This window comes from Medicago sativa, chromosome 6 (genome assembly GCF_051527215.1).
Source record: "Medicago sativa cultivar Bolivia chromosome 6, Bolivia_mono, whole genome shotgun sequence".
NCBI lineage: Eukaryota > Viridiplantae > Streptophyta > Magnoliopsida > Fabales > Fabaceae > Medicago > Medicago sativa.
In genome coordinates this window covers 93,127,097-93,146,971 of record NC_140754.1, presented here as the reverse complement: position 1 = coordinate 93,146,971, position 19,875 = coordinate 93,127,097, and the positions used below count along the sequence as shown (strand labels likewise).

The window sequence follows — 19,875 nt, the reverse complement described above, 5'->3', positions numbered from 1 at the left end:
AACCGAACACACGATCGAAGCTAATTGAGACAGCCTTCGAAGTGATAATCGAATCTAAATGCACGGAATAAAACAGAGAGAGAGAAGAAGAACGACACAAAGCAATTATACCGGTTCCTTCCACAATCCGGAAGTAGTCCGGTCCCCTCGCACTTCCAAGGAGATTTCACTATGAGTAATATCGATTACAAATGCTCAAGCACACAAGCAAGAGACTTCCAATGCTCAAGCACACAAGCAAGAGACTTCCAATGCTCAAGCACACAAGCAAGAGACTTCCTTTGCTCAAGAACACAATCAAGAGACTTCCCGCTCAAGCACAACCGCAAGAGACTTCCTAACTAAACAAAATTACACAGAAAATTGTTTAAGGTTGAACACTTGATATACAATCAGAGGTGCTCACAATACAAATCGATACAGACTCAATGGACTTAAGAATTTCTAAGATATGACTTTGAGACACGTAAATTCTAAGTGAATGCGTAACAATTTCAGCAGAGGTTTGGTACTTGTGAAAATCTTGTGAGTCTTTCGTTCAGCGTTCTTGCATTACCAATTCTCTAGGTCTTCACTCCTTTATATAGAGGTGTGAGAGAGACGTTGTGAAATTGCCAAAGACACCAAAGAGTCGTTGTTGAAGCTTGATCTTTCACCAATAATCTTTTGCACGATTTGGCCGTTGTCCTATGAAGAACAAATTTGAAATCCATTCCTTATCCAAAGGAACATCTATGCAGCGAAACCGTATTCCGGAGCCGTTTTCTTGTCCCGTAGCGCGACACAAAACAGAGTAGTGGAGAACGTGGTTGTACAATTCGTACAAAGTACAATGTCAACGCTTTCGTCCAAATTGCAAACACACGCCTTCAAACACCTTTGAAATGACCGTTGCAAACTCCACTAATCCTTTGTTTGTGTTTTCGAATCCAATAGACGCTTTTTGCATTGATAATTCTTCAATTCTTGATTCTTTGCAAATCCGAGTTGATATTCAAATTTTCCGGTGAAATGGCTTCGATGATGCACTTCGATGATGCGGCTTCGATGATATGACTTCGCAGCCTTCGATGACGCAGCCTTCGATGACGTGGCTTCGGACTTCTTGTCTTCGAAGCACTATTCTTCAGGAGCAGCCTACTTCAGAGCGGTATTTCTTCAGAGCAGCTTGACTTCGGAGCGCTTTTTCTCTTCGCAGCAAGTTGCCTTCGGGAGCGTCCAAGCTTCAAATTTTTGTTGTTTCCATAGCTCTTTATTTGCTCATTCAGAACCAATGATGATGTAACTTTATAATTATGGTCCCGTACACTTGAACAAATATTAGCTAGTCCAATTTACAATTTTTAATACCTTGTTATCATCAAAACCCTTTAAGGTTCATTGTTAAACACATTTTGTTCCAACAATCTCCCCTTTTGATGATGACAAACAAAAGTATTTAAAATTGATCAATTGTTGTTAATCTAATTAACAAGTTGACTTTGGGGTTCTGAGGTTTGTAAGCTCGAATCCGAGGTTTGTAAGCTCAAACTCCCCGAGTCCGATAGTCTTTAAGGTGAGGTTTGTAAGCTCCCTAAGTTCTATCCAGGTTAATTAAATTCATTTTTCGCGCAATAAAATTATCGTAGCTTAAAAACAAAATTGAATCATTGAAAGAATTAACTTATAGATAAGAAGAATGGTTCAATTAATTTTACTTGAATTTTGATACTCCTTCGTTCGTTCATAGCTTATACCAATAAGGTAAAAAAAATGATAGAAAGTTTTTCAAAAATTCAAATGCCATTAATGGGGCTCGTAGCCTTTAAATACTTGTCACATATACTCCCCTTTTGTCATTATCAAAAAAAAAAAAAAAAAAATTTAAGCATAAAAGACAAAAAGATATGAGAAAAACTCAAACAGAGAGAGTATAAAAGAAAGTGAACTAAATAAGTCGAGCAAAATATATGAACATGTATATCAATTGTCGAAGTAAACAAATGTAATCGGTAAGCATTCGTAAGCAAGAGAAATAAGACAAGATGGTTTCGAAGCAAGGACTAAGAAATTTTAAAACGTACAACAAACAAAGAAAATCACAAGGGTGTGCAACTAAGTGGTTGGTTTGTTGTTGTTTCTTCATCTCTTCCATTTCTTCAATCTTCTTCTTCAACAGCTTCTTCAAGTTGTTGTTGCCTTCCGAAGAAGAGCTTGTTCCCTTTCTCTAGCTTCTTGCCGCCGTCGTGCCATCTCGTTTCTTCGTAAGCTTACACGGCCCTTGCTTCTCTCGGTCAAGTAATCCGTTTCAAAGAAGAAAGGCCGGTTTGCCGAAGCGGTAGAACTTCTTACTCTAAGACTCGATTCACTTGCTCCATTAGCCTTCGACCGAAGCTTGCTTCGACTCGATGCATTTGGCCTTGATTTCTTCAATAACCGCACTTGCCGGCTTTGAAGAGATGCCCAGAGTCTTCATATGCACCCGTGAGATCAATTGTCCTTCTTTGATCCACCAGATTATGCATCCGACTCAAGATTGTGAGAAGCTTCGTAATTAATATATCCAGATTCCAGGATGTTTGTGGGTGGATGATCAAGGGTTTCAAGATCGAATCACCGATTTCTAAATCTTGAATGGGGTTAGGAATTGGAAAGGTAAGGTGTGTTTGTGTGTTTGAAGATGAAGGCCGGTCGAGGCAATGTGAGTGGTAGAGGTTGAGGCTTCGAACATTGACTAGAGAGATGTCAACATCCATGGGAGTTGGTTCGGGGATTGTTCGGGTAAAGGTTGAAAGTCAGTTTCGGTTGATGGTTGTTGTGGTGAAGTTGATGTTCGATTGCCGAGTCGGGGGTCAATGATGGCTATTGGTGATTGTGGGGGTGTTGTGGGTTTTTGTGGTTCAGGTGTTTGTTGATGGGGTTTTCGAAACAACATTTTCGTGCGCCGCTTCGGAGTTGTTTCGCAGGCCTTTTCCGAAGTTTTGTCTAAGGGTAATTCACTCCGAGTAGTGGAGAGCAAGATCGTCTAAGACAGAAGTGTCTTCTTCTTGCTCGGTTGCTTGTGGTGAAAGGGGTGAAATGGGGGTAGAGGTGACCGGAATCGACATACCTCGACCGAAGAGCCGCCTACGAAGTGGTAGCACTAGGTGCTTTCGTAACCGCTTCGAAGCTTTAACGTACCACTTCCTTGACTTCTTCGGACTTCTTCGAGAAATTTATCACAATTCTCCACCCCGAAGCCTTCGAGCCTTTGATCCCTTTCCCGATTGTGCCGAGCTTCTTTCCTCTTTATCTCGGCTAGCATCCGAACAGCTTGCTCATCATCTTCTTTCTTCATATCGTAAGTCACTCTTTTCTCAGGAATAGAAGCACTCTTATTCTCTTCTTCTCCCGTAACTCGATAACTTAAAAGCAAAGCAAATTCCTTAGCCATTCCGGCCTTGGCAGGAGTCACCTCAACCATAGAGCTTTATATCAACAGGTGCCTTTTTCTTCTTCACTTGGGCTCAACTTCCTCCTTTTCTATTTCATCCAAAGCTTCATCCAGCTTTTCCTTGTGATAAACTGTTTCAGCCTTTCCCCTCTTTCTTTTGACATCCTTCTTTTGCTTGCCCTTATCGCAATTGCTTCGATGCAAAGTGGCACTCTTTACCTTCTTTACTTTAGCAAAGAACAGCCTTCCTCCCGAGTGCTTGCATCTTCTTCAGGGACATACTCACTGCGATTGAACTAGGAAATCGCAGTCACTTTCCTTAAAGATGGGAGGAAAGTCCCCGATTATCTCGGTTTCAGCATTGTCATCTCTAACCACTTTTCATCTTTAGTGGGCTTCTTTGATGAACTTCATAGAGCATAAGCTCCCGCTACCGATAGTCCTTTCAAGAAGCAGAGACTTCGAAACATCTATCGTAAGCACTCCTTGTCCTTTTTAAGAACTCCAAGACCCTTTCCTTGATAAAAGATTTCAGACAAAGAATCTTCCATAGGGTACTTGTTTTCTTCCTCCGATAGTGCTTTCATTTATGGCCCAGCAGAGATGATCCATTACATATCTTGGGAAGTTTATCTTTTCCGGAATAGCCATGAAGTAAATTGCTAGCTTCGGTTGATTGTTGGGTTGGTCGATCCTCCCCGCTCTTTGAAAGAAGCAATCATTACCGAATTTCACCAACATCCCGTTGTGAATCTCCATTTCGAAGGCTTTGCATCTTTCTTCCCACCCAAAAGAGTGTTGTAGTAACCTTGTAGCAGGACATCTTCCTTCCCGACTATTTCTTGGAATCTTCCCTCTCGCATCCATCCTACAAGCTTTAGCTATAACGTCCTCGTTGATGGTTATAGGAATGCCCATCACTTCGTACCTTATTTCTAAGCTATCAAATGATGTAGGATTCATATCCATGACCATTTTCCCTTTCTTTGACCCGGCTTGTTTGCTTACGACTTTTGCAGGCTTTTCATTGTACACTTCAGCCTTTTAACCAAAAGTCCTTGACCAAGTTCACATATGTTGGCCCATTTAGCATCTTGAAATACTCAGACAAGGCATTCGAGTCTCTATCAATCCTTCCATGTTTACTTCATACTTCTTCGAAAGTGAAGCAAAATCCACCTAAGTGACTCTACTTGAACTATTAAGGATTCCCATGGAATATCCATAGTCTTCTCTTTGTAGATGGACCCAGATTCGATACGCTTTGCTTGTTTGATGTAGATTCCGAAACTTTTGAGCTTGACGATGCCATTTGATGATTGACGAAGATTTGAAGAAGATGAAGATTTTAGTGGTTCTAAGTTTGAGAGAATGCGCTTACTTCGCAAGAGGTTTGAGAGCAAATGTGTTTGTTGTGAGTGAGTAGTGTGTGAATTGACAAAGTGTTAGAAGTAAAACGATTGCAATTCAAAAGAGACAAACAAACATAACATTAATGACAAAATTGGGGGCGCGTGAAAAGTACTTTCAAAGCTATTAAATCATCATTGCCCTTTTAGTTATACACCAACACATACTGTGCCACGTAAGAAGTTCACAGAGTAACTACCAAGTTAGTGGGCCGAAGTTACTTTTTAAAAGGTAACTTCCAACGTTTCCACTAATTCAACTATTCGAAGCAACAAATCCAAATTTTCCGGACTTCAGATGCCGACGTCATCATCGAAGCGTGTTTTCCTCGTAACCTCAATAAAGAGCTTCGATGGACTACCGCTTCGAACTAACTTCAAAACCTAAAATCCTATTCGAGCAAGCAAGCATTTAATCGTATACAAAGTGCATGTTCAAATTTTTCTTTATAAAATCAAATCTTTCAACAAGTTAAAGGCTTAGTAAATATATCACCCCATTGATTTTCAAGTATCAATGAATTGTATATCTAAAATTCCTTTTTGAACATAATCTCGATAAAATGGTGTTTCGATTTCAATGTGCTTCGCTCTTGAATGCAAAATTGGATTTTTAGACAAACAAATAAAGAAGAATATTATCACAATAAATGGGAATACCGTTAGCCATTCTGATAATCTTCCAACCGATGTTTCATCCAAAGTAGTTGTGTACAACAACTTGCACTGAAATGTATTCGCTTCGCCGTAGACATAGCAATAGTTGTTTGTCTTTTGCTAGCCCAGGATATAAGATTATCACCCGTGAAATTGACAATTGCCACTGGTTGACTTTCTTTCAATCCTATCACCAAGATAATCGCATCATTGAATCCAATTAGCTTATAATCTAAGGATTTCCTATAAAGGAGTCCAAGATTGGTCGTTCCTTTCAAATACCCGAAGATTCTCTTGACAATAGCCATATGAGATTCTCTAGGATACGATTGGAATCTTGCACACAAGCATACACTCGAATAAAATATACGGCCTAGATGCAATGAGGTATAACAAAGAACCAATCATACCTCTATACAAACCTTCGATCTACTTTAGCTCCTTCATCTTCTTTGCTTAAGGTGCACGTAGGGTGCATTGGAGTGTTCATCACTTTACAATCTTCAAGTTTGAACTTCTTCGAAGCTCCTTTGTGTACTTTGATTGATGAACATAGACTCCATCTTTGCATTGATTGATTTGAATGCCCAGGAAGAACTTCGGCTCTCCCATCATGCTCATTTCAAATTCATCCCGCATTAACTCGAAAATTCCTTGCAAAGAGATGCATTAGTAGAACCAAATATTATATCATCAACATATATTTGCACAACAAGAATATCTTTCCCAAGGGTCCTTCGAAGAGTGTAGTGTCAACTCCGTCCTCTCTTAAAGTTATTTTTGATTAAGAAATTACTTAGTCTATCATACCAAGCTTCCGGGAGCTTGTTTCAAGCCATATAGTGATTTCTTCAATTTAAAAACATGGTCAGTGATATTTAATATCCTCAAATCCAGGAGGTTGCTTAACATACACTTCTTCTTCTATGACACCATTGAGAAATGCACTCTTGACATCCATCCGATATAATATTATGCCATGATTAACCGCATAGGAAAGAAGTAACCCGATTGCTTCCAATCTTGCAACCGGAGCAAACGTTTCGTTGTAATCAATGCCTTCTTGTTGACTATACCCTTGTGCAACAAGTCCGGCTTTGTTTCTTGTTACTTCACCTTGCTCATTCAGCCTTGTTTCGAATACCCATTTTGTTCCAATAATGTTCTTGTGCCGAGGTTTGGGTACCAGATCCCACACATCATTTCTTTGAAATTGATTCAACTCTTCTTGCATAGCTAGGATCCATCCATCATCCGAAAGTGCTTCATCAATCGCTTGTAGGTTCAATCATTGAGATTAGTCCAATCATTGACTCTTCTTGTCCGAAATGAGATCTTGTTCTTCTTGGACTATCTTTGTTTCCAATGATTAGCTCTTCGTGATGTGAAGACTTGTGTTTGAATGTGTTTCGGGAGGATCTTCTTGATGTGAGTCATCTTGTGCTTCATCGAAGCAGCTTCATCTTGCGCTTCGATGTGGGTTCACTTTTCCGGATTATCTTCGTACTCGCCCATTCGATCGTGTTCGGAGTAGCTTCAGGAACCCGTATCTCTCGCAACTTTCACCTTGCTTTGAAGTTTTATCTTCAAGCTCCTTGTCATCAAATTTAACGTGCATAGATTCTTCAACACAGAGTGTTTCGAATTATACACTCGTATGCCTTTGACCTTTCAGAGTAACCCAAAAAGATTCCTCTTTGGGCCTTGGCATCAAATTTCTTTAGGTAGAGCTTGTTGTTCAGAATGTAACATGTACATCCAAATTGATGAAAGTAAGAGATATTGGGTTTTCTTTCCTTTAAAGAGTTCATATGCCGTTTTCTCCAAAATAGGTCTAATATAGATCCCGTTTTGAACATGCTTATCTTTGTATTCATCGCTTCGCCCAAAAATGTTTTGGTAAATTGTTTTCATGAATCATGGTTCTCGGCCATTTCTTGTAAAGTTCTATTCTTTCTCTCTACAACCCCATTTTGTTGTGGTGTTCTAGGAGAAGAGAATTCATGGAAAATTCCATGTTTTTCACAAAAAGCTTCAAATGGCTCATTTTCAAATTCTCCACCATGATCACTTCGATTTTCAAAATTTTTGATTCTTTTTCGCATTGAATTTGAGTGCAGTTTACCGAATACATCACACGCAACATCTTTACTCTTTATGAATTTCACCCAAGTCCATCACCGTAATCATCAACAATGACTAATCCATATCTACTTCCATATAAGGATGCGTACTCACCGGTCCAAATAAATCAATATGGAGTAATTCTAAAGGTCTTGAGGTTGAAACAATGTCTTTGGTTTTAAAAGATGATTTCACAATTTTCCCTCTCCGACATGCACCACAGAGTGCATCCGAATGATAGTCAATGTCCGGTAGCCCTTTCACAAGTTGTAACTTACTAAGCTTAGAGATTAACCTCCAGTTAGCATGTCCCAACCTTCGTGCCACATCCATTTCTTATCATTCACCGATAGTAGGCAAATCACCTTCCGATCACGGTTCGTAAAATTGATTTTATAGACATTGTCAACTCTCTTTCCCTTGAACACAATGGATTTGTCTTCCTTGTTGATTACCGTACACTTGGGTTTTTCAAAAAGCACATCATAACCATTATCACAAAATTGACTAATGCTCAAAAGGTTATGTTCAAGACCATCTACCAACCATACATTATTAATCGAGGTAGAGGAATTACCAATAGTTCCCGTACCTATGATCTTGCCTCGATCGGTTGCCTCCAAATTTCACATTTCCTCCCTCTTTCATTGTTAGCCGAGGAACATGGACTTGTCTCCTCGTCATGTGTCTTGAGCAACCGCCGTCTAGGTACCATGATCTTTGCTTTGGCATCGCTCTTAGACATACCCGCATCATTGACATTTTTAGATTTAGGTACCCATTGTTCTATGGGTCCCGGAAGGTTAGTACTTAAGGCTTTACTCTTCACTTCTTGTACTCTTGTGTCTTTGTGAGTCGGGTTGCTTACGATTAACCATCACCTTAGGTTTTGGTACTTCGTAAGCAAGAATCGTCTTCTTCGAAACTTAGACTTCGTAACCCTGCATTTTGGTTTCACCGTACTCGAGGAATAGGTTCTCGATCTTTTCAGGATCCTAACCTTTGAAGTCTTGGAATCGCATTTGATCATAGCCTTTGACTTAGAGTTCTTTGGCTTTGAAGTAATCTTAGCCTTAGAACTAGAAGCTTCTGTGTTCCGATTGAACAACAGCTTCCAATTCAGCCCCTTCCGGTACAAAGAATGTTTTCGTACCTTCCTTGATGCATTCACAACAAGACTTTAGATTGGTTTTATCAAGTTTCACTTCGGAAAACCAATTCCTCTCGCCATTGTTCTTGTAAATGCTATAAATCATGTAAGCTACTCGCTTCGTCAATGCCGTATATAATGAAATCTTCAAGAGCAATTTCATGATTACTTAAAGGTTTTTCATTACACTTTTCTTGTAGCTTCGACATAAGAACTCGAGCTGATCTTCATATGTTTTACACATGAAATCAAAGCCCCTAAGTCCTTGTTCGAAGCTTTCGCATCCAATAGAGTTGATTTTGCCGTTGTACCAAATCGCATATTTTTCTTTTAAATCCTTCAACTCATTGGTTCTTACTTCAAAATGTGTAAGAAGTTCTTTAAGTGTCTCAACAAGTTCATCTCTCGGGAATTTTGGAATATACCTCGTTTTCATCTTCCGAGTCCGAATCCGATCCAAACCTTCGAAGTTGCCGTTGCTACCAACCCAACAGCCTACCTTTGCATCTTCATCGCCTTCCTCTTTATCGTATCCAGATTCACTACCCAAATCATCCCAGTTGCCATTAAACTCGCTTAATCCGCTTCGAGTTTGCTTGGTTTGAATGTAGACCTCTTTCGACTTGTCCTTTGACTTTTCTCTTTGAAGATCGTGGCATTCAAAGAATGAAGTGTCCAGCTTCTTACAAGCTTGAAGCATCCCTTCGATCTTCTTTCTTTGAGCTTCGGAGTTACCCCTTTCCGGAGAGAAACTTTCTGTTCTTCTTGGCCGTATATTGAAGTCCGTTTCGAGAGCATGGCCATTTCAAGAAGATTCGGTTCGAATCCGAACTCGACCGTTCTTCCTCTTCGCATTCAACCACTTTCGAGAGCTTTTGATGACTTGCCTTTGGATGGAAGAGCTATTGATTTACTCTTCTTAGTAGACTCATGTTCATTAAGACTTAACTCATGAACTTTGAGAGAACTAACAAGATCTTCGACACTTAAAGTGTTTAAATCTTTAGCTTCCTCAATGGCAAGCTCACCTTTGGTCTCCATCTAGCAGTAAGCTTCGAGTATCTTGCTTACATGATCGAAGCAACATAGCTCTTCTTTAGAATCTCGTAACCCGTAAACTAAAGTTTGAAACCTTGAGTACATCTCCTCAATAGTTTCATCATCCTTCATCTTGAATAACTCATACCGATGTACAAGCAGAGAGCCTTTGCTTCTTTGACCTTCTTGCTCCCTTCATAATTTGAACAGAGAGAAGCAAACATAGCTTTAGCAAAGGGATTTGTCACTCATCTTCATGTATTCTCCGCTTTGGGTATGGCAGTTGACAAGAGCTCCTCTGATAATATGATGCTTCTTGTAAAGTTTCCTCGCCCGAGTATGTTTCTTTCTATCCACAACAGCCTCCTTCTTCATCAAGGACTAAATCACCAACACCATCTTCCCGTAATATCCCATAATTCTTCATCTAGGCTCATGATGTAACCGTAAAAATTGGTCTTCCACCAAGAGAACTCTTCAAAGATCTCCATTGAACTTTGGAACTTTTCCAACACTCGGTTTTCTTACTATCACTATAATCATGTGAGACATTTTTATAGCTAGTATCACCATCGTAGGAGGAGTAGTCATGTTTTTCTCGTATCTTTGACCGTTGCACGGTGCTAAGTGATACACAACGTACCAAGGCTCTAGATACCAATTGAAGGTGAGAAAAAACACAAGAAGCGGGGGTTGAATTGTGTTTTAGAAAAATTCTTCGTTTCTCCTAAAACTCGAACACACCGATCGTAAGCTAATCGAGACAAATTTTCCGAAGTGATAATCGAATCTAAATGCACGGAATAAAACAGAGAGAGAGAGAAGAAGAACGACACAAAGCAATTATACCGGTTCCTTCCACAATCCGAAGTAGTCCAAATCCCCTTGCACTTCCAAGGAGATTTCACTATGAGTAATATCTCGATTACAAATGCTCAAGCACACAAGCAAGAGACTTCCAATGCTCAAGCACACAAGCAAGAGACTTCCAATGCTCAAGCACACAAGCAAGAGACTTCCTTTGCTCAAGAACACAATCAAGAGACTTCCCGCTCAAGCACAACCGCAAGAGACTTCCTAACTAAACAAAATTACACGAGAAAATTGTTTAAGGTTGAACACTTGATATACAATCGAGGTGCTCACAATACAAATCGATACGTACTCAATGGACTTAAGAATTTCTAAGATATGACTTTGAGACACGTAGAATTCTAAGTGAATGCGTAACAATTTCAGCAGAGGTTTGGTACTTGTGAAAATCTTGTGAGTCTTTCGTTCAGCGTTCTTGCATTACCAATTCTCTAGGTCTTCACTCCTTTATATAGAGGTGTGAGAGAGACGTTGTGAAATTGCCAAGACACCAAAGAGTCGTTGTTGAAGCTTGATCTTTCACCAATAATCTTTTGCTCGATTTGGCCGTTGTCCTATGAAGAACAAATTTGAAATCCATTCCTTATCCAAAGGAACATCTATGCAGCGAAACCGTATTAGGAGCCGTTTTCTTGTCCCGTAGCGCGGACACAAAACAGAGTAGTGGAGAACGTGGTTGTACAATTCGTACAAAGTACAATGTCAACGCTTTCGTCCAAATTGCAAACACACGCCTTCAAACACCTTTGAAATGACCGTTGCAAACTCCACTAATCCTTTGTTTGTGTTTTCGAATCCAATAGACAAACTTTTGCATTGATAATTCTTCAATTCTTGATTCTTTGCAAATCCAGTTGATATTCACTTCCGGTGAAATGGCTTCGATGATGCAAATTTTCCGATGATGCAGCCTTCGATGATATGACTTCGCAGCCTTCGATGACGCAGCCTTCGATGATGTGGCTTCGGACTTCTTGTCTTCGAAGCACTATTCTTCAGAGCAGCCTACTTCAGAGCGGTATTTCTTCAGAGCAGCTTGACTTCGGGAGCGCTTTTTCTCTTCGCAGCAAGTTGCCTTCAGGAGCGTCCAAGCTTCAAATTTTTGTTGTTTCCATAGCTCTTTATTTGCTCATTCGTAACCAATGATGATGTAACTTTATAATTATGGTCCCGTACACTTGAACAAATATTAGCTAGTCCAATTTACAATTTTTAATACCTTTGTTATCATCAAAACCCTTTAAGGTTCATTGTTAAACACATTTTGTTCCAACGAGAAAAAGACTCGTGTTGATTTGTGGGGTTAGTCGCGCAATCCCGAAAGCGATGCAGGATGTTACGGTTAGCACCTCCTTCTCTTATATAAGGGTGATTTCGCGTCACCCTCAAGGTACGATTCATTTTCTCACACACTTTTATATATTCAACCTCATTTTATACATCGATTTGAGCGTTTGAGTGCTAACGTGCCTCGTAGGCATCTTTCGCTCCGCCGTGAAGACCGCACCTCCACCATGCCGGAACACCGCACGCCAATGTTGCCTTTATCTCGTTCCTAACCGGACATGTCACAAATTATTTGTCCCTTTTACAATACCAATGCAACATTTATTATTCTTTTCCACTAGCATGTCATTATTTATCGCATTTCAATCATCTAACTACTCCATTAAGTCACTAACTATAATTAATGAGGGTGTTTTAGTAAATTAACTACTCTACTAAGTCATTAACTATAATTAATGAGGGTGTTTTAGTAAATTAAATATATTTTACCATTAAAATCAACACTACCAATCACTTCCTTAATAATCGTGTAAAACTCAAAAGGACACATTTTGTGAGACGGAAGGAGTATGTGTTTGAAGTGTGTATCCAAATTATTTTGCTTAGACTTGTGACTTATAAACAATTGTTTTGTTTAGACTTTGCGACTAAACTATAGTGAGATATAAATTTAAGCAATTCCTCTAAATTATAAATTTAAGCCATTTCCATTGGAGTAGCACCCAAAGGACATAATATAGACAATTGTTAGCTATCATATAAACACCCGAAAAACCTTATACCAATTGTCAATCAACCAAGCAATCATCATGTCACCTCTATCATTAGCTATTCCAGCAATACTCTTTCTAATATTCATTTTGATTCTATCAGCTTCTCTATTTTTTCATCCAAATCAACATCAACATAATCAAAAAAATCCACCTGGTCCCAATCCTTTCCCAATAATTGGCAACCTCCACATCCTAGGAAAACTACCACATCGTACCCTTCAATCCCTTTCAAAAAAATATGGACCAATCATGTCCTTAAAACTAGGAAAAAATTCCAACCATCATAGTTTCCTCTCCGGAATCAGCTGAAAAATTTCTCAAAACCCATGACGCTATTTTCTCTAGTAGACCAAAACTTCAAGCCTCCGAACACATGTTTTATGGTGGAAAGGGATTGGGTTTAGCTCCATATGGTTCTTATTGGCGCAACATGAAAAAACTTTGTACTTTGCACCTTTTGAGTGGTTCGAAAGTTGAGATGTTTGCGCCTATGAGAAGCGAGGAATTGGGGATGCTTATAAAGTCGGTTGATAAAGCAGCGACTTTAGGTGAAGTCGTGAATCTTAGTGAGATAGTTGGTGAGGTTATAGCGAATATTACTTATAAGATGGTTTTGGGATGTAATAAAGATAGTGATTTGGATTTAAAGGGAGTTATTCGAGAGGGAATGAACTTGGCTGGAAGTTTTAATTTGGCAGATTTTTTGCCTTGGCTAAGCATATTTGATCTTCAGGTATGTATCAATATCTAAGATATTAACTTCTAGTTGTATATATGTGGTATTAACTTTGCATTTTCCCAACATTTGAGCACTTCTTTCATGTTTGATCATGCTAGATTTAGATTTACGTTTAACATAGTGATTAGTCTTGTGCCTTTTAATGTGGAATTCTACTGTAACACTACCTCCGTAACATACTTAAAAAAATTATATTCATTCAATAACTGATGTATGTTATTTATATTATTGACTCGTATAAATCGGCTATTCAATGAACATAAGAAGTGGATTTTTCTTATAATAAGGATCGGATGGAGTATATATGTTAGATTAAATTTTGAAAGTTAGGACCAAGTCATGTGGAGTATAGGACCTAAAAATAAAATAAAAAATTGTTGATTACTTGAAGATGAGTTAAGTTGTTTTTGAAAATTGGAATTAGATAGTTTTTAAAATAGAAGGATCGAAGACTTCTGCAAGTTGTTCAATTGATAGGAGACACAAGTAATTTTTTAATTTATTAGGATCTACAATAATTAGGATTCTTGACTGCTCTCTTGCAAGTCTATTAGGGTGTGCCCCAACTTTAGATTTTTTGGTTGACTAAATAGATACATGAGAATTACCACAATAATTTATAATAGGATCAATTTCTATTGACAAGCTCAAATTTGTTAACTTCATATAATAAGTGTTCAAAACATCATTTATATTATAGACGAGATACATTATTTATTGAATGGACCTTAATTATTTTTTTTTTTTTTATATTTGAGACCAGGGGAGTATATGATATAAACTTTCAATCTAATGATTAAATTTTAAAAATATGTATAAAATAAAATGTTATTAAACAGTGCAACATTGACGTTTTTTTTGTTTTTGCATCAAATGAAAAATTGGAGATTCAATCACCAATTTTTGACAACTTAGTAATTTCTTTAAAAAAATTGGAAATCGTCCGAGTAATTATATTTTTTTATTCTTTATTGTATAAAATATATATGGAATTGTTTAAGAAAATCTGAATTCAATTCCTAGAAGAAGCAATTATTAATCCGACTATACTTCAGTTATGAAGTGTAACAATAAATCTATTTAAAGGTAAGCGGAAGTTATGGAGTGTAACAATAAATCTATTTAGAAAAAACAATAAATCTATTTTTTTTACTAACACACTTATAGTAGTTGAAATTAAAAATGCTATTGATAAAACTAAATGGAAGTATAGTAGTTGAAATTAAAAATGCTATTGATAAAACTAAATGGAAGAGAAGGTCGGCTGCCACATCATCAATAGTAACATGTTAACTCTAGCAAGAAATAATAGAGACAAAAATATATGAAATTGATTCTTTCAAAAAAAAATATATGAAATTGATAGCATTCTTTTAAAACTTGGAAGTCATGTTTTAAAAAGTCAGTCATATAAATTTAGTTTAAGTTTTCAAGAAGCCTAGTTTGTCTTTAAAAAGATTTTGCATTGGAATTTTGTGAAGGAAGAAATAGACACCTTCTATATGATTCATTTGATTGGACTTGAAATGGTCAAGATCAATGACCTTTCGACCTAGAAATGAACATTAAAGAAATAGTCATTTTGATTTCTAAACGTGTAATGAGTAAGCACAACAATTGCTTATTGTAACGAAATTCTAAAATAGTTTCGATTGTACATTTTGTTAATCAAAATATTTTCTCGCATTGAAATATTCCCTTAATATTGTAATATTAGTTCTTCAATATATTTACTTATTTTCATATAAATCCGCACTTACTTGTTATAATATCAGTCATTATAAGAAAATAGTTATTATCAATATTGAAAGATTATTTTAACGTCGGAGACTATTTTGACTTAATGAAATACACAATCAAATACTATTTCAGAATTTCAACACATTCGCAAACCAAAATGATTATTATCCCATAAACATCGTTCTTTCTTAAGATTTGCATGTATTGCTTTCGTGGAAGGTATATTGACTTTATTTTATGACAACTTATCTTTGAATTGTTATATATGCTACTGAATCAATCATTCCAACCAGGGACTAACAAGTCAGAATGAAGAAAACAAGCAAGGCATTTGACCAAATTGTGGAGAAGATAATCAAAGATCATGAGCATGACATGAAAAAGGACCCTCACCATAAGGACTTTATCGACATATTATTATCATTAATGCATCAATCCATGGACCCTCATGATGAAGAACAAAAACAAGTCATTGATATAACTAATATAAAAGCTATTATATTGGACATGATTGGTGGAGCATTAGACTCAGCTTCAACAACAATTGAATGGGCCATGTCTGAACTCTTGAGGCATCCAAAAGTGATGAAGAAACTTCAAAATGAGCTAGAAAATGTGGTAGGTTTGAATAATAAGGTACAAGAAACCGACTTTGAAAAATTACCTTATCTTAATATGGTAATAAAGGAGACATTAAGATTATATCCAGCTGGACCATTGTTAGCACCTCGTGAGTGTTTAGAAGATGTTACAATTGATGGTTACTACATAAAGAAAAATTCTAGGGTTATAATAAATGTTTGGGCTATAGGAAGAGATCCTAAAGTTTGGAGGAATAATTGTGACATATTTTATCCAGAAAGATTTATCGATAGTAATATTGATCTTAGAGGACATGATTTTCAACTTATACCATTTGGTTCGGGTCGTAGAGGGTGTCCTGGAATTCAACTAGGGCTAAATACTGTTAGGCTTGTTGTTGCCCAATTAGTACACTGCTTTGATTGGGAACTTCCCTCTGGTATGTCTCCTAATGATTTGGATATGAGTGAGAAATTTGGACTCTCAATGCCAAGATTTAACCAATTGCTAGCTGTGCCAAAAACTCGTAGACAAAAGTTTGATATATAGTTAATTATATATATCAAATTGAAATGAATATGTTTATATATAACTGAAATAAAGGTCCTTGTGTAGGACAATTGTGTAAATATGACCCAATAAAAGTGTGCAACTATTGAGATACAATGGGTAATTGTTATGTTGAACCAATACAATGGATAAGGACTATGTATAAGGGATCAAGTATAATGTTTTAGTTTTATTTATTTTTGTTGTGTATTTTGAATTATTTTAATTTCTTTAATTTATGACATTTAATTTTCTACAAAGGATAATCATATTCAAAAAAAAAAAAAGGTGAACTAAATCTGATTTTTACTTCATGATTATGAACATGAAGAAATAACTGATTTGGATCAAAGGAAGTTTTATCTTTATATAGAGTTAAGATAATCATTTTAGACTATTACTTTTTCCACCCCGTGCCCTTCTCACGCGCTTCCGGAAAAATGACTAAATTACTCTCCGGAATACATATTCCGGAATATTAACTTTCGGTCCGGATTACATATTCTGGACCCATTCGAAGTATAAAAGTGCGTTCACCCCCCATTTTTACAGCTTCACTTTTCACTTACTCTCTCTCTCCCCCTCTAATCCCAATATCCGAACCGCAAAAATCTAACCAAAATCGGTGAAATCTTGCTCAAACGGACCGCATTTGAATCCTTCGAGGAACATCACATGGAAGGTTAGTTCAATTTCGTATGCATGCAAGTAATTTGTTCGGATTTTATTTCCTATGAATCGAAGCAATCCGGAATTCGTTTTCCTGATCGTATTGTTACATTCCGAAAAATAAATCTCGGAAACACCCGATATTGGTTTTGGTCGTCCGTTCTCTACCGCTCTGTGCCGATTGTGTTGTGTGCATGTCACAATAGGTTCAACCTCTAATACTCGGCGCGTAAGGGAGGCGGTGGCATGCTTCCCGTAGGAGAGAGCGTCGCCAACGGCCGGAGGAGGAAGGTGGTGTTCCTCCGAGGCGTCGGGTGCTAGAGGGCTTCGTGCCGATGTCGAGCCCGCTGTCGAGCATCAGCCGGAGCAGCAACATTATATGGACATGGAGCAGGAGCAGCTCGATGTGGAATTGCAGCATATGGAGGAGTAGTAGCTTGAGGAGGAGATGCAGTGCCGACGAGGAAATGGAAGATGCCGAGCCACAACAAAGGCGAAAGAAGAAGGTGGTGGACCCCGAGCCACTAGATGACTATCTCGGTGGCCCATACGAGACTGGCCTTCGTGGAGGTACCATGTGCACGTGGCCAGAAGGCGGCTGATGGCGAGGTATTTATTAGTGTTAAACTCACTTACTTTATATCCGAAACTGCTCGCTTATATGCCGTTAAATCTGCATGTTTATTTACTCGTAATTTCGTTTTTGAAGCCATGAGTTTAAACTCACTTTATTAATTTTAATTATTTGCAAGTCGTCCAAAATTAAAATGCATCAACAATGGAAAGAAGATAGATGTGATGCATGATAATGACACCAAACCTATCATGGCTGCACGGTGGTGGAAAAACAAATTGCATGACACCGGCCTTGGTTGGCTTCAGGATACCACGGCTACAACTTGCTTAACCACGGTCCGATTTGTGCCTTTATGGAGAGGTGGCATGAGGAGACTTCCAGCCTTCCACCTTCCTGTTGGGGAGATGACATCATACACTTGATGATGTGGCTCGTTTGCTGCATCTCCCCATTTACGGCATGCTCATGTCCCACGTGTCCTTATCACGGGACGAGACCGTGGAATGGATGGAGTTGTACTTGGGGTCTGATCCGGGTGATGCTCTTTTTGAGGTCGAAAAGACCAAAGGTGCACATTGCCGATTTAGCTACTTGGAGAGGATCTTCAAGGACCGTTTGAAGGAGCAGAGGGATTTGACTCGACGAGTATGGTGTGACTCCGCAGGTGGAGAGGTTGCGGGACCAGGCTGTCCGCATATATTTGTTGTACTTGGTGGGGATCATGATATTCAGGTGACAAGAGCGTAGACCTTGAGATTGTTGCCGGTTTTTCATGGGGAGGCTGCGGCACTAGCTCACTTGTATAAGGAGCTCAACAATGCTTTCGCACGTTGGAACACCAATTAGGTGGCAGGATACCCGACTTTGTTGCAGTATAAATTAAAAACTATGTTTTATTATTTTAAATTTAAGTGTATATGGTTTGTATATATAAACTTGTGTTGTCTTTGGTGCAGCTCGGGTGTTTGACCACTTCCTGTGCATGGGAAGCAAGGATGTCCGGGAAGGATATTTAGAGAATCGCACCCACGCGCGATGTGTTTTTTTACCACTGTCTGGTTTAGGTACATTAGACAACTACATAACCCATCCGGATGCGCCGGATTTGACGAGGGTTGTCATGGTCCCATATGGAGCGCACCGTCAGCAAGTCCGTTTTAGCAGTCGCCTTTACTCCGAATGGCCGAGATCTCGGAGAGCGCATGGTGAGATATATGTCGGAGAGGGTGCTTCGTCGGTTTGGGTGGGTTCAGACCATACCGAGACATCCTCTTGAGAGTGCACCTACCGGTGTTAATTTTGCGGAGATCACAAACCGCTTTCGGCATGCACTTGATTATTCGCCGACACCTCGTATGTTGGGAGAGACTGCAGTTCATTACGTGGAGGCGTAGATGGATACATTGATTGGTTTTATCGTCATTCCCATCCACGCATGATTCTTCCACATGCCGGTACCGGTGTGATGAAAGTCGTTTTTAGCATCAAACAAGATAAGTATTTGTATCGTCTCCACAGGATTAGTGCGATATCAAGGAGAGTTTAACATCAAATATCATTTCAAGTATTAAGAGTACTTGTTTGTTTGAATTGAAATGTAACTAGCTAAACTAATTGCAAAAAGTAAAAGTTGAGATAAATAAGGATTGAAACTTGTTAGGAGTAGAGTTCCTTAACCAAGCGTCACACGTAACCTAATGATCCATACGAATTCTAGCTTTATAACCAATATTATCACAATCAATTCTAGACTATCCTTCGTGTCCAAAGCGATATAATTGACTCTAAGGTATCGTTTAAACATTCGTGTCCAAATCCCTTAAACGATAACAAAGTCGATCAAATAACCTAATCGACCGTGTCCAGCTCGATTAAGTATCCGAAAGCATTTAACTCTTGATTATGGTGATTATCACAAGATTAACAAGGATGTCAAGTAAGTTAACCTAAGATATATTGCTACTCTAGCTCTAGATTCAAGAGTTTGTGTCCAAAGCATCTTGAATCTCATTGAAAGCATTAACACAAGAATAACAACAATATTGAATATAAATTGCTTGAACCATATATTGCAAGATCAAAAGATTACATGTTTAGCAAGGATCAAGTACCTCTCATCCCAACAAAGGGTATTTAGCTACACATCATCATGGAAGCCTTGCAAGGATGGATTGAAAAGGAAGGAATCATTACACCTTGTGATGTCTCACAAAGGAAGAAGAATCCAACTTCCAAAATCACTCTCACTCTATATGCTCTACCCTATTTTCTCTCCTAGCATCTATAAAAATATCTA

At 38.3% G+C, this 19,875-nt stretch overlaps 1 protein-coding gene across 2 annotated transcripts; it reads left to right on the top strand.

Moving 5' to 3' along the window:
- The first annotated feature begins 12,737 nt into the window (after positions 1-12,737).
- Positions 12,738-16,530, top strand: LOC146918308 (cytochrome P450 CYP736A12-like). 2 transcript variants are annotated; one of them, XM_085719957.1, is made up of 3 exons: positions 12,738-13,460; positions 14,549-14,558; positions 15,511-16,530. In XM_085719957.1, the coding sequence occupies exons 1-3, from the start codon at positions 13,097-13,099 to the stop codon at positions 16,331-16,333; spliced, it is 1,197 nt and encodes a 398-aa protein (XP_085576083.1). In that variant the 5' UTR covers positions 12,738-13,096; the 3' UTR covers positions 16,334-16,530. The 2 variants fall into 2 exon arrangements, with proteins under 2 accessions (XP_085576083.1, XP_085576082.1); XM_085719956.1 differs by lacking the exon at positions 14,549-14,558 and having other exon boundaries at positions 12,738-13,456; positions 15,496-16,530.
- Positions 16,531-19,875: the final 3,345 nt, after the last annotated feature.